The following is a 13,385-nucleotide window of genomic DNA, read 5'->3' as shown; positions in this document are numbered from 1 at the left end:
AGCTACCTCTGCCCGCTGGGAGGGCGCCGCGGCGAGACCCTCTATATTCATGGGCAGCCCTGCTGCCTCTGATCCATTCCCTATCCCTCCTCCTCCCCCGCTCCCTGCCGGACTCCGGCTGCAGGGGAGTGAGCTGGGGAGACAGGGAGAACAGCGGCGCCGCTGCGCGCACACGTGCGCGAACGGCGCCGCCTGCTACGTCCCACCTCTTCCCTCCGTCAAGCCCCCGTCCACATTACCTGGTGCATCCGACGGACGAGGCCCCGTGACGGGCCTCGTCCGGCTAACCGCCGCCTCCCGCCTGATCCCCCCCCCCTCGCTTGGCACTGCTGTGTTGCCCTGACGAGGGGGAAGAGACTGGAGACTCCTGCGGCTCCATCGACGGCCCGGCACTGATGCCTCCCTTACCGCGTTCGGAGGTGAGGGCTGCTGCCCTTCCACCCCCGGGCGGCCTGACTGAACCTCCGGCCCCCCCCGCCGCCCGCGCCCGGCCGGCAAAGCCGGCCCGGCCCCCAGCGGCACGGATGACCGAGTCCGCCGCTCTGTGACCCCGCCAGAGCCCGTGCAGGCCCCGGGGGACGGGACGCCGTCCCCAGGGCCAGCCAGCCCGTCCTCGGGCCCAGCCCCACCGCCTGATATGCGGTACCGAGCTGGGGTCCCGGCGGAACGGCGAGGGCGAGAGGCAGCCATGTTACAAACGGAGGGTAATGTAAGGTAAAAAGGCTTGATATAATGTAATTGAAATAATCTGACAATTAATGGGGAGACTCTGCTATGCAGCACTCACCCCAAAGGCAATTCAGCAGCAAGAGAGAGCAAACTGGCCTAGCATTCCCTATATATATTAACCCTCCCCTTTTTCCAAAGGCTGTACTTTCCTCACAGCTAGGTCCACCCCTCACAGGATGTTTAACTCTTTCCTTTCCTAAGCAGTCAATTCTCTCTCCTTCAGCCTATTCGTGTCCGGATTTGATGTCATACACCCGCCAAGCGAACGTCCAGCCACGGCTGCGTTTTTTCAGACACGCCTGCATTTTATCCAAACACTCCCTGAAAACGGTCAGTTGACACCCAGAAACTCCCCCTTCCTGTCAATCTTCTTGCGGCCGCCAGTGCAAATTAAAGGTTCGCTAGAACCTGTGCACAACCACAATGGCCTTTGTACCCGTACGTCACGCGTGTGCATTGCGGTGCATGCGCATGCGCAGAAATACCGATTTTTAGCCTCAACGCTGCGCTGCGAAAAAACGTAGCGACCGATCAACTCGGAATGACCCCCTAAGTGCAGTGAGAGACGGGATTCCCCGATTACTTATAGTAGAAGTAACTATTTTCACATAAGTAAATGTAAAACAACAGGGCCGGCTCCAGGCCTACTAGCATCCTGAGCGAAAACATGTAAAAGCGCCCCCGCTCCAGGGAAAGTGGGCGTGGCCTCTTGGAAAGTGGGCATGGCCTCATAACTTCATATTATTAGACTATAAATAAATATGTTTTGTTTTCACACACCCTCTATGCACACAGTTAGCAGCCCTACACATAACAGCCACAGTAGTGTTCCTTACACACAATGTCTCCAGTATAGTGTCAGATACACATAATGTCTCCAGTATAGTGCCAGTTACACAATGTGCAGTGCCAGATAGACATGATATGCCCCCCAGCAGTGCCAGCTACACACAATATGCCCCCTAGCAGCAGTGCCAGCTACACGATAGTGTTCACTTTTTAGGGCAGGGAGGGCACATTTTTAAGTTAGGAGGGCAAAATGATATACATACTGTAATGTTTGGTGCTCAGTCACCTACATGGCAAAGCATGGACAGTGCGCGCCGAAGGCGCGCTCCAAAAATTTAGGGGCGTTGCTTTGTGGGGAAGGTGCGTGGCCACATAATAGTGGCAATTCGCATTACACCACACAGTAGTGCAGTTAATACACACTGCACCAGGTAGAACCTCCTAGACACTTTGCGCCAGGCAGAGCACGTTAGACACATTGCCTAGCCACAGATACCTAGCGGGAACACTACATGATATGATCCCCAGCCGTGCCAGCTACACATGACATGCCCCCAGCAGTGCCAGCAACACATGACATGCCCCCCAGCAATGCCAGATACATAAATGGCCACACAGTGCCAGATATGTCCCTACATAAATGCCCCTACAGTGCCAGATACAGAAATGCCCCCACAGTGCCAGATACAGAAAAGCCCCCACAGTGCTAGATAAATGCCCCCACAGTGCTAGATAAATGCCCCCACAGTGCCAGATAAATGCCCCCACAGTGCCAGATAAATGCCCCCACAGTGCCAGATATGACCCCACAGTGCCAGATATGACCCCGGCCCACAGTGCTACATAAATGCCCCCACAGTGCCAGATATGACCCCACAGTGCTACATAAATGCCCCCACAGTGCCAGATATGACCCCACAGTGCCAGATAAATGCCCCCACAGTGCCAGATATGCCCCCAGGAGTGCCAGCAACACATGGCATGCCCCCCAGCAATGCCAGATACATAAATGGCCACACAGTGCCAGATATGTCCCTACATAAATGCCCCTACAGTGCCAGATACAGAAATGCCCCCACAGTGCCAGATCAATGCCCCCACAGTGCCAGATAAATGACCCCACAGTGCCAGATATGACCCCACAGTGCCAGATAAATGCCCCCAGTGCCAGATAAATGTCCCCACAGTGCCAGATAAATGCCCCCACAGTGCCATCCATAAATGATCCCCCCCCCCCAATACCTGTCAGACGCCGGTGCCGCTGTGCGCTGCCGCCGCAGAGCTTGCATACAGGGTAGTTTTGATTCAGTCCGCGGCCCGCCCACAGCACTTCCCCTCATGATGAGTCATCGGCACAGCCAGGGCAGCACACTGCACACACAGTCAGCCGCCCACTGCTGTTGTTGATAGGCTACGCTACACTACTAGGAGGCGGGCCGGCCCGAGAATGGATGGATCATGGACGGACGCTGATCGCTGTTTGCTGCAGGTGCTCCAGGCTCCCACCAGGTTCCAATATGGCGGCCAGAGCTAGCGGCGCCCATAAAGTGCGGCGCCCTGTTCGGCCGCTCTATTGGAACATGCCTAGAGCCGGCCCTGAAAAACAAGCACCACTGGCACTAATGTAATAAATATACATTGGCAGAGGTCTGGGAAATATTGCATAAACCTCCACAGATATTTAGATGAGAACTGAATAGGTATATATATACTATACTAAACTGCTGCTTCGCTTCCCCTGTAGGTAGAATGTCACATTTACATAAACCAGAGTAAATTGCTGGCGTTCCTCAAGTCACATGACATAGCGCTGGTGGCGTACTGCGTGCTGGGGTCCAGCAGGGATGAGCAATGGTAAGAGGCAGCCTTGGGAGCAGTATGATTTGCCGGCATACGAGATGCCGACTGTCAAAATCCCGACACCGGCATCCCGATAGTCAAAATCCTAACAGGGGGAAGGTTAGACTATTTCCCCCTGTCCCCTACCCCCTAACCCTCCCTTCCCGCAGCCTAACCCTAACCCCCCTCTCCCCGCAGCCTAACCCTATCCCCCCTGGTGATACCTGGCCCTTAACCCCCCTCCCCTTCCCGCTCGCACCCTACCCCGCCCTTAAAATCGGGATGCCAGCTGTCGGGATTCTGGTCTGGCATTGGTCTCCTGACCCAGGAGATTCCAGCTGCCGGGGTCCCAAAAGTCGGCATCTTGACCGTATTCCTTTGGCTATTCGAATTTTCTTTTTTACTGAGATTGTTATTATTTATCTATAAGGATACTTTGCTACACTGTACAGGGAATGCTGGCCTGTTTTATATGTTACTGTCACAAAATGCCGTAATCTGGCAAATTCCCACCGTGTCTGCCCTCTCTGGTCTCTGATCTATTGGCTGCCTGGCCTGGTGTCCAAGGCTTTAATAATGGATTGGGTGCAAGGTACCGTCAGAAGACCAATGACTCCCGACGCATCCCGGTAATTATTTTTACCCTACCCCTAGCCTTCACCTCCTGCAGCCTAACCCTAACCTCCCCCTCCTGCAGCCTAACCCTAACCTCCCCCTCCTGCAGCCTAACCCTAACCTACCCCTCCTGCAGCCTAACCCTAACCTCCACCTCCTGCAGCCTAACCCTAACCTCCCCCTCCTGCAGCCTAACCCTAACCTCCACCTCCTGCAGCCTAACCCTAACCTCCCCTTCCCGCAGCCTAACCCTAACCTCCCCCTCCTGCAGCCTAACCCTAACCTCCCCCTCCTGCAGCCTAACCCTAACCTCCCCCTCCTGCAGCCTAACCCTAACCTCCACCTCCTGCAGCCTAACCCTAACCTCCCCTTCCCGCAGCCTAACCCTAACCTCCACCTCCCACAGCCTAACCCTAACCTCCACCTCCCGCATCCTAATCCTAACCCACACCTCCCGCAGCCTAATCATAACCCCCACCTCCCGCAGCCTAACCCTAACCTTCACCTCCCGCAGCCTAACCCAAACCTCTACCTCCCGCAGCGTAACCCTAACCTCCACCTCCCGCAGCCTAACCCTAACCCACACCTCCCGCAGCCTAACCCAAACCTCCACCTCCCGCAGCCTAACCCTAACCTCACCTCTCACAGCCTGCCCTTAACCTCCCCCTCCCACAGCCTAACCCTAACCTCCACCTCCCACAGCCTAACCCTAATTTTCACCTCCCGCAGCCTAACCCTAACCTCCCATCCCACAGCCTGCCCTTAACCTCCCCCTCCCGCAGCCTAACCCTAACCTCCACCTCCCACAGCCTAAAACTCACCTCCACCTCCCGCAGCCTAACCCTAACCTTCACCTCCTGCAGCCTAACCCTAACCTCCCATCCCACAGCCTGCCCTTAACCTCCCCCTCCCGCAGCCTAACCCTAACCTCCACCTCCCACATCCTAACACTAACCTTCACCTCCTGCAGCCTAACCCTAACCCCCACCTCCCGCAGCCTAATCCTAACCCACACCTCCCACAGCCTAACCCTAACCTCCACCTCCCGCAGCCTAACCCTAACCTCCCCTCCCACAGCCTGCCCTTAACCACCCCCTCCCGCAGCCTAACCCTAACCTCCACCTCCCACAGCCTAAAACTCACCTCCACCTCCCGCAGCCTAACCCTAACCTCTACCTACCGCAGCCTAACCCTAACCTCCACCACCCGCAGCCTAACCCTAACGTGAACCTCCTGCAGCCTAACCCTAACCCACACCTCCCGCAGCCTAACCCTAACCCACACCTCCCGCAGCCTAACCCTAACCCACACCTCCCGCAGCCTAACCCTAACCCACACCTCCCGCAGCCTAACCCTAACCTCCACCTCCCGCAGCCTAACCCTAACCCACACCTCCCGCATCCTAACCCTAACCTCTACCTCCCGCAGCCTAACCCACACCTCCACCTCCCGCAGCCTAACCCTAACATCCCCTCCCACAGCCTGCCCTTAACCTCCCCCTCCCGCAGCCTAACCCTAACCTCCACCTCCCGCAGCCTAAACTTTACCTCCACCTCCCGCAGCCTAACCCTAACCTCCACCTCCCGCAGCCTAACCCTTACCTCCCCTCCCACAGCCTAACCCTAACCCACACCTCCTGCAGCCTAATCATAACCCCCACCTCCCGCAGCCTAACCCTAACCTCCACCTCCTGCAGCCTAACCCTAACCTTCACCTCCTGCAGCCTAACCCTAACCTCCACCACCCGCAGCCTAACCCTAACGTGAACCTCCCGCAGCCTAACCCTAACCCACACCTCCCGCAGCCTAACCCTAACCCACACCTCCCGCAGCCTTACCCTAACCCACACCTCCCGCAGCCTAACCCTAACCTCCACCTCCCACAGCCTAACCCTAACCCACACCTCCCGCAGCCTAACCCTAACCTCTACCTCCCGCAGCCTAACCCACACCTCCACCTCCCGCAGCCTAACCCTAACCTCCCCTCCTACAGCCTGCCCTTAACCTCCCCCTCCCGCAGCCTAACCCTAACCTCCACCTCCCGCAGCCTAAACCTTACATCCACCTCTCGCAGCATAACCCTAACCTCCACCTCCCGCAGCCTAACCCTAACCTCCCCTCCCACAGCCTAACCCTAACCTCCACCTCCCGCAGCCTAACCCTAACCTCTACCTCCCGCAGCCTAACCCACACCTCCACCTCCCGCAGCCTAACCCTAACCTCCCCTCCTACAGCCTGCCCTTAACCTCCCCCTCCCGCAGCCGAACCCTAACCTCCACCTCCCGCAGCCTAAACTTTACCTCCACCTCCCGCAGCCTAACCCTAACCTCCACCTCCCGCAGCCTAACCCTAACCTACACCTCCCGCAGCCTAACCCTAACCTCCACCTCCCGCTGCCTAAACCTTACCTCCACCTCCCGCAGCCTAACCCTAACCTCCACCTCCCGCAGCCTAAACCTTACCTCCACCTCCCGCAGCCTAACCCTAACCTCCCGCAGCCTAACCCTAACCTCCCCTCCCACAGCCTAACCCTATCCTCCCCTCCCACAGCCTGCCCTTAACCTCCCCCTCCCGTAGCCTAACCCTAACCTCCCCCTTCCTGTAGCCTAACCCCAGCCATTCCACCACCCTATCCCCGCACAGACTAACCCTTACCCTCCCCATTGTACCTAACCATAACCCCAACCCCGTTACTCACCTCTGGGATGTGTCAGGATTCTGACCGTTGGGATCCCGCTGTCAGTCTTCTGACTGTCGGGATCCTGACTATGCAGCAAAGACAAAAACCTCCCTGCTGGGGTCCCTGGGGAAAGTCAGGGTGTATTAGACTCCCCACGCCTGCATGTAAGTCTAATCTTAATTGATAGAATGAAGTCCTATTGACCGGGGCGGCGGATAGACCGGTTTGACCACCTGAAGTCCTGGCCAAGCTGCTCCACCTCCCGCTCAACCGGCACGCTAAGACAGGGGAGTGCCAGAAGGTCACACCCCCGTGTCTTGCAGCACCCCACGATGTGTGACAAGTGGCGACTCCAGAGGTGGGGATAAAGCGCAGTCCACAATTGAAATCGGGGAGTCATGCCAACTGCTACTCCAAACACTGCCAATCATCTCCGGCCGGGACTTACTGGACGATGGTGTGGCTCCCCTATTTGTATTCTGGACTGCATTGCAGCCCCACTTCGGGGGCCGCCGCTGATTTTTGTGACCACGCCCTGTGCCGCACACGCACTAAAAATCCTGGGGCGCATTGATGCCCCCAGTCTGTCCCTGTCTATTGTCATTATTAAAGTGTGATACTTGCTAGTTTTGCACCTTGGGGTAAATGAATACAGGCTTTGGTACCTCCCAGTCATTTTGGCAGGACAGTCCTGGTTTAAGGGCTCTGTCTAGCCTTCATGATCAGGATTCCTGTGCTTTGATTTCCTGGCAGTCAGTGAGGTACAGTATGTCCGTTACTAGTGTGGCTGCTGCGTTTTGTTCACTGATTACAGATTTATAAATGCTGGTCTTCCCAGGGGCGGTGTAAGAGAGGAGAGGGCTCCATGCAGATCCCCTTCCTCTCTGCCAGCGCATTGAGTGCAGTGGACTCTGGCGTTGTGCATACACAGGTCCCCAGGAACATGATACCCTTGCCTTGTTCCTGGGGACTTCTCTACTGCACATGTTCAGCACCATTTTTCCCCGTGATTTCTGCGTCACTACATTGCCCACCAGTGCTGGACTCCAGGGACGGCAGAGATGTAAGAATAATTATGTGGGTGCAGGGTATGCGGTGTGTGCCCCCCTGCACCACACACCCTGACCCCATTGTAGATACCCCAGTGGGTCTTCCCCAGCCGCCGATCATGGCTCGTTTCCCGGAACCCTTGTAACTGTGCTTGATTTTTGAAAATTAATATTCCCAACCGAAACCTTAAAGGAGAACTAAATTCCAGCGGACCGGACCTTCACACTGTTAGGAAGAGAATTACTATGTTCATAATATTACAACAGAAAATATTTTTTCTTGCAGGATTGACCAAAGTGCCCCTGTGCTATTGGAAGATCCGGTATTAGTCGCTGTAGCGGAGAAGCGCGGCCGGACCCCTGCGCAGGTTGCAATGAGATACCTGCTGCAGAGGGGGATTATGGTTCTGGCAAAGAGCTACACCCCAGCCAGGATTCGGCAGAACCTACAGGTGAGCACATAGTTACATCATATACTAACAAGCAAACCAATAAGAAATAGGAGGACAGAGGAATATTATTCGAAAACATTGAATTTCTGTTGAACACTTTTTTCTCAATGATTTTATGTAGTTGGTTGCGATATAATATTATATGATGGACATATGGCCCTCATTCCGAGTTGTTCGCTCGCAAGGCGAATGTAGCAGAGTTACACACGCTAAGCCGCCGCCTACTGGGAGTGAATCTTAGCTTCTTAAATGTGCGACCGATGTATGTGCAATATTGCGATCACAAACGAGTTAGCAGTTTTTGAGTAGCTTCAGACTTACTCTGCCTGTGCGATCAGTTCAGTGCTTGTCGTTCCTGGTTGACGTCACAAACACACCCAGCGTTCGCCCAGGCACACCCACCGTTTCCCCGGCCACTCCTGCGTTTTTTCCGGAAACGGTAGCGTTTTCAGCCACACGCCCCTAAAACGCTGTGCATCCGCCCAGTAACACCCATTTCCTGTCAATCACAATGCGAACGTCGGAGCGATGAAAAAGCCGTGAGTAAACTTACTTTCTTCATAGTAAAGTTACTTGGCGCAGTCGCAGTGCGAACATTGCGCATGCGCACTAAGAGAATTCTCACTGCGATGCGATGAAAATCTCCGAGCGAACAACTCGGAATGAGGGCCTATATACATACTGTGTATATATATATATATATATATTTATATATAAATACAGACAGATCGCGCAATAATTAAATCCGTTATTTTCTTCAGAACCAACTGGTTCTTTCAATTTACTGTATAATGGGGGTCATTCTGAGTTGATCGCTCGCTAGCTAGTTTTAGCAGCCGTGCAAACGCATAGTGGCCTCCCACTGGGAGTGTATTTTAGCTTAGCAGAAGTGCGAACGGTTGTATCGCAGAGCGCCTGCAAAAAATGTTTGTGTAGTTTCAGAGTAGCTCAAAACCTACTCAGCGCTTGCGATCACTTCAGACTGTTCAGTTCCGGATTTGACGTCACACCCCCCCCCCAGCGTTCGCCCAGCCACGCCTGCGTTTTTCCTGGCACGCCTGCGTTTTTCCGCACACTCCCTGAAAACGGTCAGTTGCCACCCAGAAACGCCCACTTCATGTCAATCACTCTGCGGCAACCAGTGCAACTGAAATGCATCGCTAGACCCTGTGCAAAATGACATCGTTCGTTGTGCCCGTATGTCGCAAGTGCGCTTTGCGCCGCATACGCATGCGCAGAACTGCCGTTTCTTAGCCTGATCGCTGCGCTGCGAACAAATTCAGCTAGCTGTCAACTCGGAATGACCCCCCTTGTCCAAGTTCTCTCAGTATAGATGTTCAATGCCGCCTCCTCCTAATAGAACACGTACCACAGGTTCAGTAGTGTACATGTAAAAAGCAGAGATGAGGAGCGCACAAGGTAAGTATTCTATAAGCATTATTTAATAAAAGAGTACAAGCTCACATACATCATAAAAAACAAAGTTCCGCCTCACGCTATCCCTGTTTAGGCCTACGGAAAGCCACCAGTTTGTATGTGTCAGCAGCTGATACACGCGGTCCCTTCTTTTCGGATCTCCCGCACAATGAAGGACAAGATACACAGCGTCAATGCGTCCACCGTCCACAGGCCAAATCCAACGCATTTCGTCATGAGGACTTCGTCAGCCCCTGTGCGGGAGATCTGAAAAGCTGGGACCGCGTGTATCAGCGCGTGTGTGTATGTATATATATATATATATATATATATATATATATTAGAGATGTGTGGTTAGGTTTTTCAGAAATCCAAACCCATGCAAGTTTTGTGAACCAAACCGAACCAAAACCTGCCCCAGACCGCCAAGATTTGAACTGAGTCCCAGTTCAGATGTTCCCACGTTTCGGATTCCCGCGGTTCATATTTTAGATCTGAATTCCGGGTTTTGGATTTGGTTTGGATTGCAAAATTAATATAATTTTAGTTATTCTTAATAAAAAAAAATTCCCAAAAAATCTGGGTCCAAAACCAAAACGTGTGAGGCGGTTTATGCAAAACCAAAACCCTCCAACGAATTAGAAACAAAACCAGCAATAATTGGCCGGCGCACATCTCTAATATAACGAACCTACCCTCCACTAGGGGCAGCTTTTGTACATCCCCATGGTCAAGCGTGTGCCCCAGATGGAGGGAGGAGAAAATAAGATTTTTGATACTTACCATTAAATCTCTTTCTCCGAGTCCTTAAGGGGTACACTACGATCCATCCTTTATTGGGTTGTGGGTGTGTGAAGGATGTGATTCTATCCTTCTTCAACCTATCCTAAGGGCTTATTAAGTTTAAACTGAGAAAGGGGCTGGAGAAGGGAGCTTATATACACTAAAAAGTTAACCTTTTAAGTGCTAGCTCTTCAACCCTCACTACACCCCATGGTCAAGAGGGTGCCCCAGATAGACTCGTGCGTGTCTCAGTTATATAACAGTCTACATCTTACACGTTTCAGGTCTTTGACTTCCAGTTAAGCAATGAAGAGATGAAGACATTGGAGGATCTGAACAGGAATATGCGCTATACTGACGGGTAAGTATTGCGCTGTCTGAAGTGCTTCTAACTGTACAGCTGACCGTTCATTGCACCACAAAGACTTAGTGTTCTATGGCCCTCATTCCGAGGTAATCGCTCGCTAGCTACTTTTAGCAGCCGTGCAAACGCATTGTCGCCGCCCACGGGGGAGTGTATTTTCGCCTTGCAGGAGTGTGAACGCCTGTGCAGCAGAGCGCATGCAAACACATTCTGTGCAAAACAAGACCAGCCCTGTAGTTACTTATTCTGTGCGATGATTGCTGCGACGAATGACACGGTAATGACGTCAGATACCCGCCCAGCAAACGCCCGGCCACACCTGCATTTTTCCAAACACTCCCAGAAAACGGTTCCGTTGCCACCCATGAACGCCCTCTTTCTGTCAATCTCCTTGCGTCTGAAAGCGTCACTAGAACCTGTGCAAAACCACGATGCTCTTTTGCGCATTGTGGTGCATACGCATGCGCAGTTTTGGCGTTTTTTTTAAATTATCACTACGCAGCGAACAACAGCAGCGATCAACTCGGAATGACCCACTATGTACTAAGCCTTGTAGAGAGATAAAGTGGACAGAGATAAAGTACCAGCCAATCGGCTCCTAGCTGCCATGTTACAGGATGTGTTTGAAAAATGAAAGTTAGGAGCTGATTGGCTGGTAATTTATCTCCGTCCACGTAACCACTCCCCAAGGCTTAGTACACAGACCCCTAAATCTTCTGTATATTGATGTAAAGGAAGTGGTTTGCTACTGTACATGTGTGTAATTCGGCATTATGGGTCTGCGATGTGTTCCTATTATAAAGCGGAGGCATATGCACAAGTCGCAAAGAGGAGCGCAATTTGGTCACAGCAAAACTCGCCAGATGGGCGCAAATACTACCCTTTAGCGCGCACTATGCAGATTTTGCACTTCACTCATCATCAGCCAGAAAAGAGGCACTGTAGTATTTGCTGTACACAAGGGCACGCACCCTGACAGCAGATAGTACTCCACACCCAGCTAGGAATGCAGAGAGTGTCGGGGATTGCTGAGCAGGTCCCGGTCTCTGAGCCTGCGGTTACTAATCACCTTGTGTTGTATATTCTGTAGATGGCAGGACCACCCCAAGTACCCATTTGGTGATGAATATTAAAGGCACGAAGCCAAGGCCTGAAGAGGTGTGACAACTGGTGGACTTTATCTGTGACAGCTGGCTGCGGAAATCCCAGTACACTACTCTGAACTCGTACACCTAGTATAACACATAGCCACAAACATTATATAGGGTGACCATATTATCCCTTTTACCTGGGACGCTCATGGACTACACAGGTTCTGTGGCTGGCTGACTTCAAGCCTACATTTCAGCTGGTTTTAATCAGCCACAAAACCTGTGTAATCTATGAGTGTTCCAGGTAAAAGGGATAAAATGGTCACCCTACATTATAACTCATAGGCCCTCATTCCGAGTTGTTCGCTCGCAAGCTGCTTTTAGCAGCTTTGCACACGCTAAGCCGCCGCCTACTGGGAGTGAATCTTAGCATAGTAAAATTGCGAACGAAAGATTCGCAATATTGCGAAAAGACTTCTCTGTGCAGTTTCTGAGTAGCTCGAGACTTACTCTTCCAGTGCGATCAGTTCAGTGCTTGTCCTTCCTGGTTTGACGTCACAAACACACCCAGCGTTCGCCCAGACACTCCTCCGTTTCTCCAGCCACTCCCGCGTTTTTCCCAGAAACTGTAGCGTTTTTTCACACACTCCCATAAAACGGCCAGTTTCCGCCCAGAAACACCCACTTCCTGTCAATCACATTACGATCACCAGAACGAAGAAAAAACCTTGTAATGCCGTGAGTAAAATACCTAACTGCATAGCAAATTTACTTGGTGCAGTCGCACTGCGGACATTGCGCATGCGCATTAGCGACTAATCGCTCCGTTGCGAGAAAAAAATAACGAGCGAACAACTCGGAATGAGGGCCATAATAAACAATATAACACAACACAGCTGGTTTTCAGAAGAGTCTGGGGAGCACCTTATGAGAAAAGGGCTCACATTGCCAAAACCCCTTATCTGTTATATCATATAAGGGTCTATTCATGAAGCAGTGAAAAGTGTGGAGAAGTGGGCCAGTGGAGAAGTTGCCCATGGCAACCAATCAGCATTGAGGTAACATTTATAATTTGCATACTATACAATTGTACAGAGCAGCTGATTGGTTGCCATGAGCAACTTCTCCACAGGCTCACTTCTCCACTATTTTCACTGCTTCGTGAATAGACCTCATAATAGACTCATGCAAGAAATGTTCAACTGTATTTTACATCCAGATTTGCGGAGAAAACAGGGAAAACGCTGCTTCTGGTGGTGTCTGCTCAGAAAACTGAGTATATTGTTTAATAAAGGGTTTTATAAATTATCTTTTCCGAAGTGTTTTGTGTCAGAAGATACTGCAATAAAATGGACTGCCATTAGGTGGATTACCCGACGCGTTTCATGATCTCAGCAGTTGATACATATTCATGTGTTACATATCGTATGTGTACATCCAGTTATCTATGCTTACCCATCTGAGTGTAGCATGCACTGTGTGCCAGGCCAGGATTTCTGGAGACGCTACAATAATCCTGGTCCATTAGAAATAGACGTGGTGGAGGTTCAGCCTGCTCCTGAAGGCTCTGTGGTGGTCG

At 52.2% G+C, this 13,385-nt stretch overlaps 1 protein-coding gene across 5 annotated transcripts in view; it reads left to right on the top strand.

Moving 5' to 3' along the window:
* Positions 1 to 13,114, top strand: part of LOC134933696 (aldo-keto reductase family 1 member C1-like) — a 243,009-nt gene extending 229,895 nt beyond the window's left edge. For all 5 annotated transcript variants that reach the window (XM_063929078.1, XM_063929077.1, XM_063929081.1 and 2 more), the window contains 4 exons: positions 3,263 to 3,372; positions 7,987 to 8,152; positions 10,636 to 10,712; positions 11,806 to 13,114. In XM_063929078.1, the coding sequence (XP_063785148.1) occupies positions 3,263 to 3,372; positions 7,987 to 8,152; positions 10,636 to 10,712; positions 11,806 to 11,848 (396 nt within the window). In that variant the 3' untranslated portion in view covers positions 11,849 to 13,114. The remainder of the gene's footprint in view (positions 1 to 3,262; positions 3,373 to 7,986; positions 8,153 to 10,635; positions 10,713 to 11,805) is intronic.
* Positions 13,115 to 13,385: the final 271 nt, after the last annotated feature.

The sequence above is a fragment of the Pseudophryne corroboree genome, chromosome 6, assembly GCF_028390025.1.
Source record: "Pseudophryne corroboree isolate aPseCor3 chromosome 6, aPseCor3.hap2, whole genome shotgun sequence".
In the NCBI taxonomy this organism is placed as follows: Eukaryota; Metazoa; Chordata; class Amphibia; order Anura; family Myobatrachidae; genus Pseudophryne; species Pseudophryne corroboree.
Note: the sequence above shows the minus strand (reverse complement) of the source record. Positions and strands in the feature narration are given on the sequence as shown.